Source organism: Pelecanus crispus, chromosome Z, assembly GCF_030463565.1.
Source record: "Pelecanus crispus isolate bPelCri1 chromosome Z, bPelCri1.pri, whole genome shotgun sequence".
In the NCBI taxonomy this organism is placed as follows: Eukaryota; Metazoa; Chordata; class Aves; order Pelecaniformes; family Pelecanidae; genus Pelecanus; species Pelecanus crispus.
The window spans coordinates 79,552,252-79,573,117 of NC_134676.1; the positions used below are offsets into that span (position 1 = coordinate 79,552,252).

Here is a 20,866-nt window from a genome sequence, read left to right on the forward strand (position 1 = left end):
ATCAGAAAGCCTCTCTGTGCCTTTTTTCCCCTGCTTATTTAGGAGGGACTGTGGGTCAGGAGTACTGAAACGTTTAACAGGCCAGTGATATTAGTGGCTTCACAGTTTTTAGTAAGGTGTGTGGCACTTCTGCCTTCTTCCAGGGCTGCTTAAAATTTTCAGCTGATCCATGTCTCTGTACTGGTGTAATTATTCCAAGTTTAGCATCATACATTGCTGGTGCTTCACAGAAAATTTAGAGATTATTTTTTCCTGGTCCTTGTTTATCACTGTGCTCCCTTATCTCATTTTTCAGGCTGGGATTCTCACATAAGTATCTGGATTCCTCCTTAAATTGGATAGAAGCAGTACTACTGAGGACAAGCTGTTGAGTGGTTAGTGAATACTCTCTGTATCACTGAAAGAGAAATGAATTAAGATGGTAAATCCTTTTTAATAGTTACAATGCTAAACCCCCTCTCTTATGTCTGGAATTCAATAGACAGGAGCTCTTAATCAGTGAAGTAGGGCTTATTGTGTGGTCACATCAGCAGGTAGCTGATGTTAGGTGCTGAGCAAGAAAGCACATGGCGTTATGTGTGTACATACATAGGTGCATACACAGCTGTCAGCAGGAGCAGTTTGTGACTGATATTTAGGTGGAGAAGGGTGCAGTGTGACTAAATGTCAGCTAAGTGCTGGTCCAGGCTTCCTTTGGAGAGTGAGCTGCCCATGCTGAAGGCAGGTACCGAGAACCCATTTCTGCCTGGGCCCCAGAGTTCCCTCCAGACCGGTCACCGATCCATGGCTGCGTTCATGAAGGCAGCCAGACTGCACATGGGCACACTACAGAGCACTGTCGTTGCACCTGGTCCACCATTAAGTATCCCAATTTCAGCTTTCCCAGTCCTGTGTAGACACTTGGAATGCAAGCTGCAGTTAATGAGCAATGTGTGGAGAACGCATGTGGGTCATAGGGTTTGAGGGGTCAGCTCATGTGCGTTGCCGTCTTCTTTGCCATCACGAGCACAGCTGATGTATATTTTGGGAAGGCTGATGAGGTCAGAGGGTCTGCAGAAGAGGTACCCACACCTGTGACCCATGTATCGTTTGAGAATGACCCGTCCCAGAACCAACCTGTCGTATTCGCAGTGATGTGTATGCACCTTAGTGTCTTGGTCTACAGTCCAGAAACAGAGGCACTGTAATTCTGTGGGCATTTAACAACTGTGGTCTGGCTTAGAGTAATCAGTAAGTATAAAAACAATTGAGCTAAAAGCTGGGCATGCACAAACTGAATTACTGCTGAAGAAAGGAAATTAATTCCAAATATTTGAAGTCTAAGCTTGCTATGTTCTGCTTTCACATCTGTAAAATGGGGATAATACTGTTACTCTGAAGGTATTATAAGACTTCAAAATACATGTAATTTTTGTCTCATTATCATACAGAAAGAGAAATTTCAGAGCTGTTTGGAAACAGCACCTTCACCTTTCTTTAAGGTTAGGGTTGAGTACAGATAAGAAGTGCTCTTCAGTGTGATTTTAGAGCCTGGAGAGACCATCTGATTTTATTTCTTTTTTCCTTAGCAAACAGTCACATCCTGGTACAATATCCCCAGAATGCGTAATCTTTCATTCACAAGGAAGCTGGAACGTGCCAGCGGTAGGTGTCTGCCATCCGAATAAATATGCGCACAGGAAGGATTTATCCCGTGGGCAGCGGTGCAGTGATGGAGTGGTGAATCCTGCCCCCGATTGGCTGGGTCTGCTGCCGTCATGCTGCCAGGCAGAGCGCGGGCACCCGGCTGCCCGCTGGGCCAGAGGAGCAGATGTGCTGGGTGTGGAGGCACTGGCTCTCTTCTCAATGGGAAGAAATGCTGCCGTTAGGTTCCTACTGCTTTTTTTGTATGTGGGATTTGCAGCGTCTGTGGAGCAAATTATTGCGACAGTGGATGGCAGGTCAGTCGTTGAGTGTGTATCCACAAACTCTGTTGGTGGAGTTGAGTGCATGCTTTAAATGTTGTAATTTGGTCATTTGTGCTGAGTGGAAGCAGATTCAGTCACAGTTTATAATGTCAGGACATGATTTGAATTTTCTTTTCAGGTTTGAAAACACCTGGGGCTAATACAGAAATGAATTATTTTGAAGCCTACACTGCATTAGAAATGTGACTTTAAAACAATTCTATAAACAATACTAGAAATGGTTTTAAAATGAGAGTTTTCTGGGCATCTGTCTTACATTTCATTACATTTTAATCACTCTCACACTGACTTTCCCTGGTCTGTGTAAAAACAAAGTTATAAACAGAATAACAGCAAGGGTGTGAAAACTACTCCAAGAAACATAGGTGCTAAAATATTCTACTTGTGTAGAATGAATATGTGAAGCATGAGTTCAATATTGCAAAGAAGTATTAAACTTACAAAATTACTAGCGATTTGGATTTATCCTTGTTTATAGTGCTATTTCGTTCTTCAATGAAATGTAAATAGGAAGCCCAAATCGTAGTAGGGGAAAGAGGACTTTCTAGAGCCAAGAATTACAAAAGTGAAAACAGCCTAAACTGTATCAGTTGAATCATGCCCCAAAGTCACTAATAACACGCAGATCAAATATGCTGATGAAGATCACAGCTGGCAGTAAAATCTGTGCATTTAAGGCAAGAAGGACATGTGGTGATTTTCTTAAGCTTGTATTAAGAGATCTGATAGTCAGTTACCAATAAATACTACAATATGTTTTCATTTAAATGGCTTACTTGCTGCTCTGCTCTGCTAGTTTTCAGATTTGTTAGTGTCTTCCTAGTATAATTGCACTTTTCTGCAATCAGATAAAAACCTGAGAGAGAGCAAGCAGTAGAGCATTACATGAACTTTAATAAATATTAAGAAATGAAGTTCCAATCTTGATGCCAGTGAATTGAATGGGGATTTTGCCTTTGCATTCGGTGGAGGTGGGATTGTGCCTGCACAGTTTTAATCTGCTAGAAGTTCTACAAGCTCAATTTCTTTTTTTATATTAAAAATGAAAGCTTGAGTATTTTGTTCTGATCCAGTTCTTATCAGGCATCCATTAAAGTGCAGATCAAACCCCAGTACTCAGTACGTTACAATGTAATTATCTAAATCTGTCTCACTGTGTCAAATCACACATGAAGATACCAAAATATGACACAGAATACTTTAAAATTTAAAAACTGCAGGAGTCATGGGCTTTGTAGATATTTCTTAATGATAGAACTAAAATAGATACATTTAAAACTTAACATTTTGTGTTAGGATGTTTCTTAGAAGGAATTAGCTTTTGCCTGGAATCTGAGCTCCCAGGCTTACACATTTATAATTTCAATAACTTCATTGAAATTACTAATGACCAATGAATGTCCCTAGGACAACCAGTTTACTGCTACCAGGCACTCGGCAAGCATTCATCACCTTTCATCATAACTGTTTTTAGTGCTTTTGAAGGTTCACATGTTATTTTCCAATTAAATGCTTCATAAATTAATTGAAACTAGTTCAGCAGCCAGTGAGGTAGTCTGCAGCTGGACAACGTTAGTATTAGAGTGATAATTCTGGAGTAATTGAAATACTACAGTAGAGTGCATTTTGCCATCTGATGCAGTTTGTCAGAGCAGCAATATGAAAAGACTGTGTGAATGTGGCTTCCTTTAACCTGATGGCCTGAAAACTGTCTATGGCTGTCGATCACTGTTGGGTGCCAGGCTTATTCATGAGGCTTGTCTGAGTGGGCAAAAGACTGCTCACATGAAAGTCTTCAAGGGCTGGAGCCTATATGAACTTTTTCAGACAAACCAGCTAGACTTGGTTATCTTATGTAGATGGATAATGTCGTCTGATAAGAGGGAATTTACACTTCTTTGTACTTATAATCTTATTTACCTGGGTTTTACATAGTGATTAGTCATCCCAGTGCTTTGTATTAGGGCTAATCCAATTTCATTTGGGTTCCCTGACATACTTGGTGTGGTAAATTAACACACAACATACATGTCTGGCTGTAACTGGGCTAGTTATTTACAAATTGGTAAGGAAAAATATTAGTCATCAAGACATATACCAAGTCTGCAACTGAATTTGAAGTTTTAGGGCAGAGTGGCTGAAAAAAAAAAAATTTAAAAGTCTAGTCTCTAATTCAGTGTGCTAAAAATAATTTGCTCTCACTGATTTCAGGTCTAGCCACTGTTTGCTGATGGTTTTGCAGGAAGTGGAGGAGGAGGCTGTAGTGCTAGCTTCCTGTCTCTTATACATGTACTTAACATTTTTATATAAAAAAGGAAATACATATTTTTAATTTGTTGTTATTTTCCCATTTCTTCTTACAATGCTTTTGTTCTATGAAACATGCTCCGGCCTAGGACAAAAGGGCCTTGCTGCCCAAGTTCACCTGTGAATTCTTCAGCTTGCCTTTTGATTGGAAAGGCTGCTGATTTGACAGTAGGATGGCTATTGAAGGTCACCTGTTCCTGTCACAGATCACACACTTCTGTGACACCTCAGGGTTATGAGCATCAAAGGCAGCTGACGGATGTGATAACATCAACATCAACTTGTGCTTGCTTAGAAACCGGGAGGCGATCTTTCCCTTGCACCACTGAATAGACTGTCTGTGCCATAGCAATCTGGCTTTAGTAAGACAAAGCAAAGACTGCCAGCCTTGCCATGATGGATTTCCCTCGCCTTTCTCTAACGGGGCTGCATGCATTGTGCAGGAGGATAGGAGGCAACCAGCATTGCTAATAAACAGAGTAATGAACAGGAGTACCTAGGTGGAGTTACTTCACTTGCATGCCCCTGCCTGCCTCCTGAGGGTGCCTTGCCACGTGGCTGATGGTATTTCATAGAATCATAGAATGCTTTGTCATACTGTGGTACTTAGCACTGGTTCCCGGGTCACTCTCTCCACTGTATTCCTCATGAAAGCCTGAGCATTTCATTAGCTGTGCACATTCATCTATATTTGACTATCTTCATGCTGGGAGCAGAAACTTGACATTTCTTCTGGAGCAACATGGCTGCACATTGCTGTGGGTTTGCATGTGTTGTACCGGAGTCAAACTGCATTGTCACGAGCTCCCAGCCTGCGCCTGTGGGCTGCATGGAGGCTGGTTATAACGGTGCTGCTCAGGATGTAACCCCACAGGGGCATTCACAATGAGTGTGCCTCGTATATTCATTGCATGGTGTCCTCAAGGCTTGGTGTTGCCTATCAGCTAACATTCCTCAAGGTGATTTAACTGACATGACCATGGTATTAGCCTTATCCCAGAGAGGAAGCTAAGTAATGATTTTTTTTTTTTTTTTTAAATTGACAATCAGGAAAACAAAAATATCCCTTTCTCTTCCCAGAACAATATAAAAACCTTTCAAGTCCAGTGGGAGGATGAAATGAATTACACAATTTTACACCAGTCTCCTCTCATCCTGATGTTTTAGTCTGCACACTACAGCATGCTGATTTCCAAACTGGAGTAATGGGCTTTTAATTGTGTATATAGGGAGGAGCGACAAATATAACTAAGCATAACTAAATATATATAGGTACAATGAAATCTAACTGAAGTTAGTATAAATAAATCATTTACATTAATTTCCTTTTGGAGTGCCTCATTTTTTTAGCTATTATCATGAATAAAATACCCCAAAATTGCCTTTTCCAGCCTGAAGGCACAACCTGTTATGAAAGAAGACTAGAAAAGAAAAATAAGTCTGCATCAAATCACAAAACCCACGCTCCTAATCATTAAACAACCTAAGAGAGGGTTTTACCTGAACAGGAAAGCAAAATTCGGTCCATTGTAGACATGTCTTTCGTTACCTAGCAGTCAAAATGAGGATTATTTCCACCCATCTCTGAAGGCTGCTCGCTACTGGGACGAGACCTTTGGGCAGCTTAGAGACCTCAGCTCAGAGACCTCAGCTCAGTGCTAACTTCAGCTCCGGCAGTACAGTGGTGGGGAACGGGACCCACTGTGAAAGTGCACAGCCTCCTTGAAGTCACTGGGATTTAACAGCTCCAACTGAGGAGAGAGTTGGTCTCACTATATTTAATTAAAACTGCTAGATTGATTTTAAACAGTGTTACCTACCTTGCACTTTTTTGAATGTAAGATCTTTTTAAGGTTCTTTCAGCTCAGATCACAGTCACTGCTGCGGTGCTGCAGAGCCTAGCTGTCTTTTTGTCTGTGTTACGTCTTCTCTGGAGACTGTCTTCTGCTTGATTGCCCTGGTTGCTGAAGGGACTGAGCCGCCTTCCCGACAGTCTGGAGCAAAGCTGCTCATCAGACCTGGTGTTTGGCGGCAAAGCAACAAGCTGGAATACAGACTCTGCTTCACTTTTGTCTGTTTTTCCTTCTGGGTTTGAGGTGTTTGCAAGGGGACATAGGAGATCTATTTGTGGCAGCAGAGAGCCTGCCTGCAAAAGGACATTCTCGCTGGAGAGACACTGGTGAGAAGAAAAAGCCTGCTGAGGGCAAACAAGACATTGCATGTGAAATCTGGGCTTTGCTGAAGCTGGTAACATTGCCATGGGTTTCAGACAAGCCAGGTTCAGTGTGATCGAACTCCCTGGCTGCCAGAGCCGCATGGGCATGGCAGCAAGCGAGGCACACTCTAAGCCATCCCATGTTTCTCCTTTGTTGGCGTTACGTTGATCGTACTCGTATTTATCTGCCATTAAGGATGCCGCAATGGAAGTTAGGTTGGGATCACTCCTGCAGTACATGCTAGTGGGTAACACAGATCCCCCTACCTAGGGAGTCCATCGGGGAACGGGATCACCCAGCTGTTCAAGGGCTCTCCCTAGTGAGGCCAAGGCTTGACCCTGCAATTCAAATACCTTATGGTACAATTTACACATAAATACTGAAAACTGCTTTTATTCCTAGTCCTTATGTGCTGGTGTTTATGTATATTATTTTAATTATTTTGCTTTTGTGGTGGGTTGGAAAGCTGGTAAGAAACAAGGCAAGAAAAGAAGATGGAAGTGTATTTCCACGTGAAGTGGCTGTGAGGCAGCTCCAGCCCCACCATCGCTTATGGCCTGGAGGGCACTGTGCGGGCAGGAGTTGGGCAGCGTGTACAGAGTCTCTGTGGAATGATACTTGGCTGCGAGTGCAGGATCATAGAATCATAGAATCACAGAATGCTTTGGGTTGGAAGGGACCTTTAGAGGTCATCTAGCCCAGCCCCCCTGCAGTGAGCAGGGACAGCTTTAACCAGACCAGGGTGCTCAGAGCCCCGTCCAACCTGACCTGCAATGTTGCCAGGGATGGGGCCTCTGCCATCTCTCTGGGAAACCTGTGCCAGTGCTTCACCACCCTCATTGGAAAAAAATTCTTCCTTATATCCTCTCTAAATCTGTTTTTCTTCCTTGTGCTGTCACAACAGGCCTTGCTAAAAAGATTCTCCCTATCTTTCCTGTAGGCCCCCTTTAAGTACTGAAAGGCCGCAATAAGGTCTCCTCGCAGCCTTCTCTTCTCCAGGCTGAACAATCCCAACTCTCTCAGCCAGAATGGCCGGTGTGTTCGCCTGCTGGGGAACACTGACAGCAAATGTGAGAAGTGGACATGTGGTTATCAGCTCAGTAGATCAATCCACTGTAGGGGGCTACAGGTCCCAAGGAAGCTGCTGTGGTGTGGAGGAGGCAGGAAGGTCTTCCTGTGATGGAAGGAGTGGAGTCTGGTCCTAAGGGAGAGCCCGGTTTTTTGGACTTTGTTTGATCTTGTAGGTCTTTGGATGATGTACATGAATCTACTGGGCTTGATTCTCTAGTTCAGGAAAGCAGATCATACTTGCACCAGCTGAAGACTTATCCCTAACTTGTACCAAAGAAGAAAATCAAAGGTTGAAAATTTCACTAGCCTGGTAGCTGTTACTTGAGATGTGCTTCACTTGCTCCCTACCTTGCATCTGACTTCCATGGGATTTGGGATTGTCTGGAACCATTCAGGAGCTGTCTTTAGATTGGGTTTAAGGCATACTAGCCCAGTACTTTGTTCTATCCTAGAGGAATTCAACATTTTGCTTCTGATCCTCACTGGGGGCTGAGGATGGTGCAGCGCTATCCTTGTGTTCCTGTGCTTGTGGGCTGGAACAGGTTCAGTCTCTAACCCAGAACTGATGTCCCATGGAAAGGGACAAGATGGGTAATGAAGCCTTTAGTCAATATGATAAGGACACAGGAATGCCTGGCGGGGCTGATCCTCTTGAGGAATCTCTGAAAACGAGGAATTTTTAGCCTGGGTACACTGGCTTTGGGATTAATTTGCCCTGTTCCTGTGACATTAACCAGCCAAGGATCTGAGTTACATTTTCAATGTTTTATTGAACGAAGCAGGAACATGAATTCTCCCCAAGTAAACTTGCTGCAGACTTTAAATCCAGATGCTGTACAGTAAATATTTTTCTCCTCTCTTCTAGTTCACGTGCATTTGCAGATCAAGATTCTCTGCAAAGGAATGGTAAGGCTTTTTTTTTCTGTGGGCTGAGTGGCTGGATACTGGCTCTGTTAGTGCGGCTGTAAAAGATCTTCATTTCCAGATGTCGCTTCTGTTGGCATTAGTGACTGTTCTGTCAAATGTGTTGTTAAAGGATATCCCTCTTTAGAAAATACCCTTTAAAGGATTTGCCTGGTTAAAATAATAATTTACTGACTGACTCTGAGATACAGTGAGAATGTAGAAGAAAGAAGTATTCACTCTCTTTTTTTTTTAACTGAATTAAAATAGAGTTAAATGTTTGAAGGATGGAGCTGTGAGAGTGTCCATGAAATGATCTGTCATCTGTGAAACTTCAGTCTCCTGGCAAGCAGTCAGGCTGTCAGGTTATTTATCACAACTTTGCATCTCTGGCCAGCGTAGGGAAAGAAATTCCCACCCATAGTTACACGCTTTTGCCATGCAATTCAACACACACCCTTTGACAAGAAAGTCTGCTGTATGAAGAAATAAGAAGCTTTTGTTAGGGGTGTTTGTGATGAATAAATACGTGTATAGGCTGAATCCTGTCATTTTTTGGGCACTGGAGTTCTTCCCAGTAAGGATGGCAAGATGTTAAATGAAAAGAAGAGTAACTTTGTTGTATGAGTAAGATAAGCTAAACTAGAAAATGGATGTATTAAAGGCAGTATTTGCAGCAAGCCAAATATTTTCGAGAACAAAATCAGGTATTCTGACATACACATTTCGTGCAGGGATAATTATTGTTTGCATAAGATCATGCAAGATTATGTTTTTATAAATGATTAGATGTTTTCTTTGTAGGCTAATAACATACTTTCTTCTGCAGGTCGAGGTTATGACGGTAGTGTGAAGCCAAAACTGAATGTAAATCAAGCAGCAATTACACAGGTAATGTTTGAAGGAACTGGATTTGTGAATTTTTCTTTATAGCACATTGATATCTTTAATGTGCTTTATTGAATTAAATAATATATTGTTTACAAGAAATAGCCAACAAAACTGTCTAAATCATTGTGATGTGGTACTGATTCACCACCTGCTGTACAAGGTATCTTCTGCTTTTCTGAGAAGTGCAGTGAGACTTCAGTTGCTGTCACTGGTGCTGACTGGCAGTGGGTTTGGGCACAGGGTCTTACTGAAAGAACCAAATCCTATCATCCATATTCTGTACAATGCCATTTGACTGCTGCAACCAGTAATTTGCTTATATCACTTGGTACTAAAAGAATAGCTGAAACAAAACTGCTGATTGTTTAAAATTAGTGGGAGTTTTTCCTGAGTCCAGCCTGTAGGTCTTGTCAAAAACAGCATAAAAGGCTTCCTTATCAAAAACCTGCAAATGTTGCAATCTAATGTGAATAATCTGTTGATTAAATCTCTCTCATCTGTACTTCTGAGAAGCCAGCCTTATCATTATACAAATGACAGTGATGGTCAGCATTTCTTGCCGGCTGTTGCATCACGTTTTCTGACCATGCTTTCAGCTTGTTGCTGCGAGTACTTACTAATTTTAATCCTAAAGCAGTCTTGTGCCATATGTAAGGTCAAGTATCAAAAGGGGTCTTTCAGGGTCTAAGCTGGGAGATGTGATTTGCTAATCTGAACAGAAAAAAGAAATCTCTCTTTAAGCCAAGACGAAGCTTTGGGGCTTAACACGTCCCTTCTGGAGCCTTGTAAGGTGCTCTTTATGACTGGGACTCAGAATACCTCTCTTTGTACGTGATTTGAACTTGCTTAATCATATGACATGCAAAACAGCCATGCAGACATTGTATATGTTATCACATTCAGATAGGACATATGTATAGATGGAAAAGAGTTGGTGTCTGGAGATTTTAGTTTGAAATATGGAAATGACAGTTAAATTTTGAAGTAATTTCTGAGCCCTGACTCACTGTCTCAAGTTATATTGCCTGACAGCCAAATTGTCCTCCTTTTGCTATGAAATTTGGCTTAGAAGGGATAGCCTTTTTCTAATGTCTACGGATGTCATGGAAGCTGCAGTCCCCATGTTTTAATCTTGCAAACAACTGATTTTGTAAAGGCAGGGATCCATACTTGAGTTATCCTTTTCTGCAGGAGGCATTTTCCCGATTTTAAAGCCATCGGGAGCCAAACTGTCTGCAGGTAGATGTAGACTTGGACATTTCTTTCACCTCGACAGCTGCCTAGTGTGCTTTCAGTGTGGTAGGCTCTGTCCTTGACCAAAGCTGAGTCCTCTTTATTGTGTTGAAGTGATTCTTACAGGTGTCCTAGAGAGTGTTCTGCTGGGGTGAGCACCTTGTGATTCTGGCTTTGTTTCAATTTTTTATATTGGGCAGCTCTACGGTGAGATGGGAGCATGCTAAGAATGTGGCTTGCCCCAGTGATACTACGCTAGTAGAATAAATATAACTTATATTGGCTCTCTGGCCAGTTGTGCTGGAGCTAGAGGTCTGTATGGTGCCACTCCTGTGGTGGGAAGGGGTTGTTAGCCAAAGATTTCTCTGCTTCCTCAGTTCAGTACTGCTGCAGCTGAGAACTGACTCCACAGATGCTCTCCAAGTGCTGGCCTCATTTATTCTGGTAGGATGGAGAGTAAGTCCTGAAATACGCATCTTCTGATACTGATCTTTTATGTGGTCAATCAGGTTGTCAGCTACAACTTGAGCAGGAAAGGACAGTGGGAAAGAGCATCCTGGAGGCCATTCAGCCACAGCCCTCTCAACGTCACGGTTAATGGTGTCCCCTGCATTCTCTTCTGGGCCAAGAGGATCATGATTAAGTTTGAAAACCACACACAGCTGGATTTGACGGAGAAGACATTTGGTGCCCATGCAACAGTGGATGTTGGAGATTCAAACTGCAGTGAGGACAATGCAATGTAAGGTGGCATTCTACTCTGCCAGTGGAACCAGTCCCAGATAACAAGTCTAGTAAATACATACTGAAGGAAACAGACCTTGTATTATGTGTATGTATTATGTAGAGCCCCAGGGACAAGCTCCTTCCTATAATGTCCTGATGTTGCAGGCAGTAGTACAGCGTGGGTTATATCCTTTCAGACCAGTCTTTCATGGGGCACATGGATGTACATAGCTGTCTTCACCTTTTGTAGTGGTGTAGTCAGTCCTTGTGGCCAGCCAGTTTTGCTCTTAGTACCTGTGAGGCTGAAGCTGTTGATCTCTTTAGTCTCCGACTGTTTTATGTAGCTGCTTGGGAGATTGAATATTGGATCCTACACTGAATTTGGGGGCTTAGGGGCTGGCCATGCATGACTACTTATCCCTTTGTAGGATGTGTGTCAGCAGTAATGTAAACCATTGATACAAGATGCAGATGTGTATTTAGAAACAGAGCTAGGTAGCCCCAAGTCCTAGGATGTGATCCATGAGTTGCTGAAGCTGAAAAGTGAATTCACTACACTCACTTACAGACCTGAAGAGTCTCCAAAAACCTGAACTCTGCATCCCAGTCTGTCACGAATTTCTTCAGCATGACAGCACAATGGTTTGCTCCTTCTAAACCTGGGTGACAGCTATATATTAATCTAACTGGATCCAAAATCCTCCAATCCCATGGCCAGACTAGGAAGGCACATAGGTTTTTTGATTTCCTTTGCAGTGTACCTGACCACTTCTCTCCCTCCATGTAGTATGCTGGCTGGCTTCGTGTCTAACACCAGGTCATTGATTCCACTCTGGTAGGCAACAGTCCAAAAATTAGGAGGTGGATGCCTAACTGGACATATGCTGAACGCACGCATTGAGTCTACCCCATAAGTGGAGTTTAAATCTGTAACGACATGCAAGAATAAAAATAACATGACCAAACCCAGCAGTTTCATTTAATTCCTGTACAATATTTCACCTGTATGTCTAAAGATGTTTCCACAGAAAGTGTTACCTCTTTCTGATTATACATCTGTGAAGGATAACTCCAGGTGCACAGAAATTTTAGTGAGGTTACAAGAAAACTAAAAGCATAGTAGAAAAAGAAGCCAGGTTTTCTACCTGTGGTTCATAGTATTCAACAAGGTAGCCTGAGTTTTACATCATCAGCATGTGAACTAATCCGGCACTATGTTTTGAAAGGCAGAGGTAGAGAATGGAATAATATTATTTTAAAAATAAAAAATAATAACAAACATTCCTTCTTCTGTTCTGGTCTGCAATTCAGAGATAATCTTAGTCTTATTAGTAATGATTGTAATCTAATAGAAAATATACTCCTGCAAAAGTAAGGGTTTCAAAACATGAAGTGTAGTTTTATAGCTGTTCGTAAGGCTTGAAACATCAGAAAGACAGTGCAGTGGTGGACTGCAAACTCCTACTGGAGCTGCTGTTTGGAGACTGTTAGATTTGAGCAGGCTACTCTGTCTACCTGTCTGTCACTTGTGCCTCTGCAGTCTGGTTACAGTAGTGGATGCTTCATTCTGTAAATAGTTCTAAGAAATTAGGACTTGTCCTGGCCCTGGCTGGGAGGGAGGTAATTCTCTTGTGTTTTGGGTCTGTGGTTAAAACAGTGTTGATAACACACCAGTGTTTTGACTCTTGCTGAGCAGTGCTTGCACAGCGGCCAGGCTTTCTGTGTTTGTCAGTCTGCGCCCCCAGCGAGTGGGCTGAGGTTGGCAAGAGGCTGGGAGTGGACAGTCCTTAGACGGGTGACCCAAGTTGGCCAAAGTTTTATTCCCTGCCATATAACGTCATGCTGAGCAATAAAAACTGGGTGTCTTCCAGGGTGACCATTGCTCAGAGATTCACTGGGCATTGGTCTGCTCATGGAAGATGGTCAGTGATTGCCCTTGCAAAACTTTGCGTTTTTTTTCCCCCCTCTTTCCTTCACTTATTAAACTCTATCTTGACCTATGAGTTCTGTCTCTTTTGCTCTTCCTATTCTCTCCCCTGTCCTGTTGTGGGGTGCTGGGGGACTAAGTGAGTGGCTGCATGGGTCTTAGCTGCTGGCTGGGGTCGACCCACCACAGGGCTTTATATTCTGCTTGATGTATTATGATGGAAGATATTTGGGAATTTATAGAACACATTATTCATTACAAAAGCTGCAGGAAGAGTAAGGAACGAGAACAACTCTACAGCATACCCTTGACATGCCTTTTATGAGTGTTTCACCATATCTGAGGTTTGATTGCAAAATCTGTGGGTCCAGATCTCATCTGCCATGTTTTCTGATCTTTCTCTTTGTTTCTCCCATAGTTTTCTGTGTAGCCTAGAACTAGGGACACAGCTGCTAAAGTCAAGCAGGACCCTGATGCTTAGTTTGAAGCTGAGGCTGGCATTTTTTTCCTAGGGTCAAGAGACGTAGTATGACTACTGAGCCTTTTCTCCTCTTTTCTGCGGAGAGAAGGAGGAAAATGCTACCCTTTCCCAAAGATTTTGCTTTCTTGCATGTTCTATACTTTGTTTATTTGGAATACACTGAGAAATACTAGTCCCACTGACTCCTGCCGTTTGAATGTGCTCCAGAATCCTAACCAAGAAAGTCCTGTCTTACTCTGAGCTCTTGCTAGGAGGGATTTGTCAGGACATTTGACAGACTGCATGAACAGTTCTGTGGCATCTCTGCTAGATTCTGTGTATCAAGTCATTAGAAATTCTATGTTTCAAGTATCCATTCATCCATTGCCACTGACAGCACCAAAGTACCAATTGAAGCCCCTATATGTAGAAATCATGCTCTACAGATAGGAAAATGGATAATGCTACAGGTAGGAAAATGGATAATCTGGGCTCATGAGTCAGCGTAATTGCCAAATACAAGTCGTGTGTTAGATTTTCAGTCAACCTGCATTTGACTGTTGCAGAGAAGTAAGGGAAAAACTGGCTTGAATGTTGCTCTGTAATCTCACATTTAAGGACTGACCCAAATTATAGAATCATAGAATCACAGAATCATTTAGGTTGGAAAAGACCTTTCAGATCATCCAGTCCAACCATTAACATAACACTACCGACTCCACCCCTAAACCAATTAAGGGGAGAGTAATAATTAATTTCATGTTTCCTGGCTTGGTGGCTGGATTATTTTTTAATGGAAGTAAAACTAGGAATCATTAAGGTTGGAAAGGACCTCTAATATCATCAGTCCAACCATTAACCCAACATCACCATTCCCACTAAACCATGTCCCACAGTGCCATGTCTACCTGTTTTCTGAACACCTTCAGGGACGGGGACTCCACCACCTCTCTGGGCAGCCTGTTCCAATGCTTGACCACTCTTTCCATGAAGAAATTTTTCCTAATTTCCAATCTAAACCTCCCCTGGCGCAGCTTGAGCCCATTTCCTCTTGTCCTATCGCTAGCTACTTGGGACAAGAGCCCAACACCCACCTCCCTACAACCTCCTTTCAGGTAGTTGTAGAGAGCGATAAGGTCTCCCCTCAGCCTCCTCTTCTCCAGGCTAAACAACCCCAGGTCCCTCAGCCGCTCCTCATAAGGCCTGTGCTCCAGACCCTTCAACAGCTTCATTGCCCTTCTCTGGACACGGTCCAGCACCTCAATGTCTTTCTTGTCTTGAGGGGCCCAAAACTGGACACCGTATTCCAGGTGCGGCTGCACCAGTGCTGAGAACAGGGGCACAATCACTTCCCTGCTCCTGCTGGCCACACTATTCCTGATACAAGCCAGGATGCTGTTGACCTTCTTGATCACCTGGGCATGCTGCTGGCTCATGTTCAGCTGGCTGTCAAGCAGCACCCCCACATCCTTTTCCACTGGGCAGCTTTCCAGCCGCTCTTCCCCAAGCCTGTAGCGTTGTATGGGGTTGTTGTGACCGAAATGCAGGACCTGGCCCTTGGCCTTGTTGAACCTCATACAGTTGGCCTCAGCCCATCGGTCCAGCCTGTCCAGATCCCTCTGCAGGGCCATCCTACCCTCCAGCAGATCGACACTCCCACTCAACTCGGTGTCATCTGCAAACTTACTGAGGGCGCACTCAATCCCCTCATCCAGATCGTTGATAAAGATATTAAACAAGGCTGGCCCCAAAACAGATCCCTGGGGAACACCACTCCTGACTGGCCACCAACTGGACTTAACTCCATTCACCACACCTCTCTGGGCTTGGCCACCCAGCCATTTTTTTACCCAGTGAAGAGTACACCTGCCTAGGCCATGAGCTCCCAGCTTCCCAAGGAGAATGCTGTGGGAGATGGTGTCAAAGGCTTTGCTGAAGTCCAGGTAGATGATATCCACAGCCTTTCCTTCATCCACTACGTGGGTCATCAGGTCATAGAAGGAGATCAGGTTGGTCAAGCAGGACCTGCCTTTCGTGAACCCATTGTAGCTAGGCCTGATCCCCTGGTTGACCTGCACATGCCTGTTGAGCGTACTCAAGATGAACCTCTCCATAATCTTTCCCGGCACCAAGGTCAGGCTGACAGGCCTCTAGTTCCCCTGATCGTCTTTCCGGTCTTTCTTGTAGATGTTGTGTCATGTTGGCGAGCCTCCAGTCCTCTGGGACCTCCCCTGTTAACCAGGAATGCTGATAGATGATGGAGAGTGGCTTGGTAAGCAACTCTGCCAGCTCCCTCAGTACTCTCAGGTGGATCCTGTCCAGCTCCATAGACTTGTGAGTGTTCAGGTGGCATAGCAGGTCATTAACTGCTTCCTCCTGGATTGTGGGGGCTTCATTCTGCTCCCTGTCCCTGTATTCCAGCTCGGGGGCTGAAAACCCTGGGAATGACTGGTCTGGCTGTTAAACACAGAGGCAAAGAAGGCATTAAGTACCTCAGCCTTTTCCTCATCCTTGGTGGCAATGTTCCCCCCTGCATCCAATAAAGGATGGAGATTCTCCTTGGCTCTCTTTTTGTTGTTAATGTATTTGTAGAAAAATTTTTTATTATCTGTTACAACAGTAGCCAGATTGAGTTCTAGCTGGGCTTTTGCTTTCTAATTTCCTCTCTGCAAATTATGACAGTTGATGGGTGAGTGCTCACATGACACATTGCCCAATTTTTCTCACCTCAGAAAAGTCCCTTAAATTTCTCTCTTCTCCAGCTTTCTTTGTTAATACAATACTCTGTTGTGGCTTTAGGTCAGCTTTCAAGCTGCTTTATACTGTCTGATCATTGGAAAGTAGCTCGAGCCGGGAGAAAATATTTGGCACTGAACATGTATTTGCTATACGAATATAATAATCAAACCTGTGGCTTTTTTTTTTATGCACCAACTTCTGGATCAGACCACTGGCTTTAATGCTGTATTTGCCTGTGTCTAATCCTGAACTGTCTGTGATTTCCCTTTGTAGTAGAGTAAGGGATAGTCTAGATTCAGTGTCCTGGCTTATTGGACCAATGTTAGTCAAGGTACAAGAAGCGTAGATATCATATAAAATCACAGGGCTAGCTGGTTTTTTTTTTTTTAAATTTTCTTCAGCTTTAGGTTCAGAAGTATTTCAGATGCTGCATGGTTTCACTATGTTTTGTCTCTAGCATAGTCTGAAAATGCTAGGTCAACAGTGAGAATCTGTTATGCAGGTTTTAAGAGGCAAAATGTTATTTTAATATTATTTAAATGTATACCACTTAATCATGCACTGTACAATGCATTAATTCCAGAGATGGTGGAAGGGTGGTAGAGTATGCATTAGTTTACAATTAACCTCCTAGGGCCTTTCACTTTAGTAAACTTCAGGTGCCCATGCGCACCACACATAAGCTTTGTAGAGCTAACTCACAGCCAATGTGTTTATATGGCTCTAATGATGCACATGTGTGAAATTTGAACTGAAATGTCATCTGCATTTGTTATGCCCTAGTGTCTAAACAGATGAGAATAATGTGGCTGTTTACACTTTCTAATGACATGTAGAGGTTGATTCATGACTAAGATGTCATGGCTTGAGGAGAACACAGATCAAATGAACCTAATTGTCAACCAATGTTGGAAGCAGTGGAACTGAATTGTGTTGAAAGTTGAGCATGCAGTTCTGTTCTTTCTGGGTAGTCTAGGCCTCCTTCAAATTAACAGCTGAAGTACTGGATTTTACTGGAGGAAGATTTAATCCTTTCAGGTTTTTTTCCCTCTGACTTCAAAGGTATACTAAGCAAAAGGTTCCACGTATAACTATGCTTAATCTTATGTGCTTCTTTTTTTCTCTTAAGATTTCTGAAGTTTTTATCTAGCCTGATGTTACTTGCTTTTTGACCTAGGCTTTCTCTGAAGTTTGGTGACATTGGCAATCTAAAGGGTCTTGTTATTAGGTAAGTTTATATCATAAAGAAAATATTAGATAATCACATATTCATATCCATTGTTACGCAGCTGCTTGTGCAGTTTGTTTTAGGAGAATTTGTTAAGCAAAACTAATGTGATAGAACCGTTGATTGTATAATCAAGACACCTGCATTTAATAGGTCTGTCATTTGCCTGCCTTGTTTTATTAAGGCATTTCTTCTGTGTTGACTTTTCTATTAATGGGAAAAGTTCAGGTCATCTCTTTTGCATAGAATCTTCCCATGTCTGAGATTTTTGCTAATCCTTGCTAATTAGCTACATTTTTGTCTGGGAATTTTGCCGCAAGAACTGATAGTGTGGGCTGCTCAGGCATCCGACTGTGACCTACTTTATGTTTGCTTCTTGATGATCAAAGAAAACAACATTTCTTGATAAATAATTTCTTATATCTTGGATGGAAGTACAATACCAATGTTGCATACAGATTTTTCTCAGTCATTTAGGAAAAATCCCTCACCTTTCCTCTCACTGTATGAGAGAGCAGCAAACTTCTTCAGCTGCAACAATGAAGAAACTCAAATAATTTTCCAGACTCCACAGAAGGAGCTAGAGCTCACACTGATATAAATGGATGAAACTGTGGTAATACCAATGTGCCTTCTAAGATTGTTCAACATGTGAATATAATAGTTCCAGCTCTTCGTTAGACTTGCTTTCTTATTCATCTTTTTTCCCATACAATATTTTCAGATTCTTACTAACAACCAGCTATTACCAGCTGTCTGTTCAGAGCTGGTTCAGTTTACACAGACTGCAACTTCTTTACAACCACTCCATACAAGCAACATTTAATGCAACCAGAATATATGCACCGGCCAGTTACTCCTACCACTGTGAACATGTGAGCAGCTTGCAGAGATATGATGCACTCCTCATACCCAGCTCTACAAATGATCTTTCAAAGCTTTGGGAAGTTACTTTTATTGATTTCCAGGTAATGTCATGGAATTAAGCCAAATGGATCCCAAAGGTAGACTGATGGGAAATTTTGTACTTCACTGCCGAGTATAATGACCTTCCATGTACAGTTTGCAGGATCTCCATGGAACTTGAAAGAGAAATGAAGACTTAAATTATTATACTTATCTTCCTGTCAAAGGAAATGAAAGGCTATATAGATTTTCTGTAATCTCTTGCTTGGGTTTCCCTTTAGTGTGGGTAGTGAATTTAACTTTCAGTGTTACATCTCTCTGAACTGGGCTCTTAAACCTGGCATCAATAACTGCATCAGTCACCAGGTATGTGATACATCTCACTTTACCTTTGATGGCTAGTAATTTTAACCCTGTGCCCTGATTATAGTCACCCCAGCCTGCCTCTAAAGCCCGTGGATAATTCCTCTGACTCATCTTAAGTCGTTATTTTAGGATGAGATTAATCATCTTCTGAAAGTGCCTATTTTTCTGTGTGTTTGGCAATAAGGGAGCCTAAGACAACCAGACTAGGATGTCTTGCTTTTAGATACCTAAGTCATACGGCATGAATAGCTGAAAAAGGGGATTGAGGGGGAAAGCTGATCCCCCTTTTCTCACCATGTGATAAATGCCCATGGAGCGATTCAGTGGAGCAGACAGTAAATTCCCTGAATGCCAGTCTGGTAAACTTCACGTTAGAACTGAAGCCACAAATAAAACTTACTGGTATTTGCCATAGTTGAATGCCACTTCATGTAGTTTAGCTGATTTACTGCCATATACTGCACACTTGGATCTGGTGAGAAAAATCTAATATTAGAGTAGGCAATTGAGAATATTTCCTTGTTTGTCATGTTGAAGTTTATGCAGTTTGAAACAGAGATTCTGGAGATTTATTTTGCTGGAAGTGCACTGTTAGTTTGACAGGTACCATGCTTACAATTAAAGATTACTGGGCTAACAAGAGTGATCACAGAAGATTTTGTTTTAAAACACAACTGCAAATCCTTTGGGCAGCATAGTGAAGGCGATTAGAATAACTGGCAGTTTCTAGAAGACTGACCTGGATAAACACTGAACATTAACTCCAGCTAGCACTGATAGATGCAATTTTGCAATGAGCAGGTATTAAATTAAAAATTCTTACTGGCGTCAGAAGCAAATTCGTGAAGTTGTTTGTAACTGTGATGCAAGTACTTTATTTAATATAAGCCCTTTTGTTCTCTTTGTAGATTCAAGGTTTTAACATTCGAGAAGGACATTTTGCCTATGCAAAAGACTGTGCATCCTTTTTCTCTCCAGCAATACTTATGGGATTGGTTATGTCACTGATTCTGCTGCTGGTTCTTGTCTATGCTCTTCATATGTTGATCCACCTGAAATCTCTTGACAGGCACTATGAATGCAAAGCTTCTTCTGCCTATTTTGCACAGATGAAAGACAATGACATGGGAGATGAGAAAGAACCACTGAGAAGCAGTGGAAATGAATCCTATGAACTTAGAAACCAACAGTTCTTTAAAATCTATATTTAGCAGTATGCATCTGTCTCAGTGAAACAAGTGGTATTTCCTTCTGCTGGCACTGTTGTGTGTAGTTTGTGGAGATTTTTCACCAGATGATGAAAGGAAAAGTAGGTAACAGACTGTTTAGCCAGTTACTGTCTGTTATTTATTGATAACCATCTCCAAGATGCCATGGGAAACAAGATGAGAGAAAAGAATTTCCATTGTGAGTAAGAGATTTCATATTGTGGAAGTTTATTCCTGTAGTACAAAACCAAAATGCGTATCTTTTCATCCAGCTTACCAAGTCTTGAAGAGAGAATCAGTAACAAAGACTTTGAAATTAAATAAAGATACAAAAAATTGCAAAATAAAAAAAAATCTCTTTGCTTATTCTTTCAGAAGGCGAGATTTTTCCTGGTTTTTTATTTGTTTCATCCATGCTTCATCCCTGCTCTGTGTCCTGACAAAATAGCATCCATTCCTTTCTCAGTATGTGTTTTCCTTTTGTTTTCCAAGTTACATCCCCTCCTCCTTGTCCTCATAAACTCCTTTTCCTCCTTTGGAGTCTTCAGAGGCATATAAGCTGTGTGCTGTCCACTACACTGATGAAATAGTGATGGCTTGGGTACAGGAGCATCTTGATACTTTTCTCTGTCTAAGCTGGAGGCTTACTGTAAGGATCTAGTGGGAGAACAGTAGACATCTGGTCAAAGGCTTACCCTTAACTTCCCGGCTCAACTCC

General features: G+C 42.2%; 1 protein-coding gene across 1 annotated transcript; it reads left to right on the forward strand.

Moving 5' to 3' along the window:
• Positions 1–1,845: 1,845 nt before the first annotated feature.
• On the forward strand, positions 1,846–20,151 carry LOC104029376 (V-type proton ATPase subunit S1-like protein). The gene is made up of 7 exons (XM_075727203.1): positions 1,846–1,940; positions 8,427–8,467; positions 9,294–9,355; positions 11,098–11,330; positions 17,618–17,668; positions 18,393–18,636; positions 19,849–20,151. Exons 1-7 carry the CDS (start codon positions 1,846–1,848, stop codon positions 20,149–20,151), a joined length of 1,029 nt encoding a protein of 342 aa, XP_075583318.1.
• Positions 20,152–20,866: the final 715 nt, after the last annotated feature.